This window comes from Cariama cristata, unplaced genomic scaffold (assembly GCF_000690535.1).
Source record: "Cariama cristata isolate BGI_N322 unplaced genomic scaffold, ASM69053v1 scaffold3397, whole genome shotgun sequence".
Lineage (NCBI taxonomy): Eukaryota > Metazoa > Chordata > Aves > Cariamiformes > Cariamidae > Cariama > Cariama cristata.
Genome location: NW_009626910.1, coordinates 14,591 through 14,880, shown reverse-complemented (window position 1 = coordinate 14,880; position 290 = coordinate 14,591). Strand labels below are relative to the sequence as shown.

Below are 290 nucleotides of genomic sequence, written 5' to 3'. Positions count from 1 at the left end.
GCGCGGCCGTCGGCAAGTGGTTCGACAAGCGGTGCAGAGAGCAGCTGCCCTACGTCTGCCAGTTCATGATCGTGTAGCGGCGGGGGGGGTCTCCCCCTGCAACCCCTTCCCCTTGGCAGCAGGATTATAAAGCTATAGGTACGTGTACGTGTACTGTACGTATGCACGCACGCGCGCACATGTTCAAGTAGAGTCACTCTGCAAAGAGCGTCATCACGGCTCGGTGTCGGGTTAGAGAGTGTTAGAGCATTTCGTTTGGCCTCATCCAGCCCCGTTAGCAGCTGCATCGT

At 57.9% G+C, this 290-nt stretch overlaps 1 protein-coding gene across 1 annotated transcript in view; it reads left to right on the top strand.

Annotated features, from left to right (window-relative positions):
• Positions 1-77, top strand: part of CLEC3B (C-type lectin domain family 3, member B) — a 6,245-nt gene extending 6,168 nt beyond the window's left edge. The window contains exon 4 of the mRNA XM_009704222.1: positions 1-77. Within this exon, the coding sequence (XP_009702524.1) occupies positions 1-77 (77 nt within the window).
• Positions 78-290: the final 213 nt, after the last annotated feature.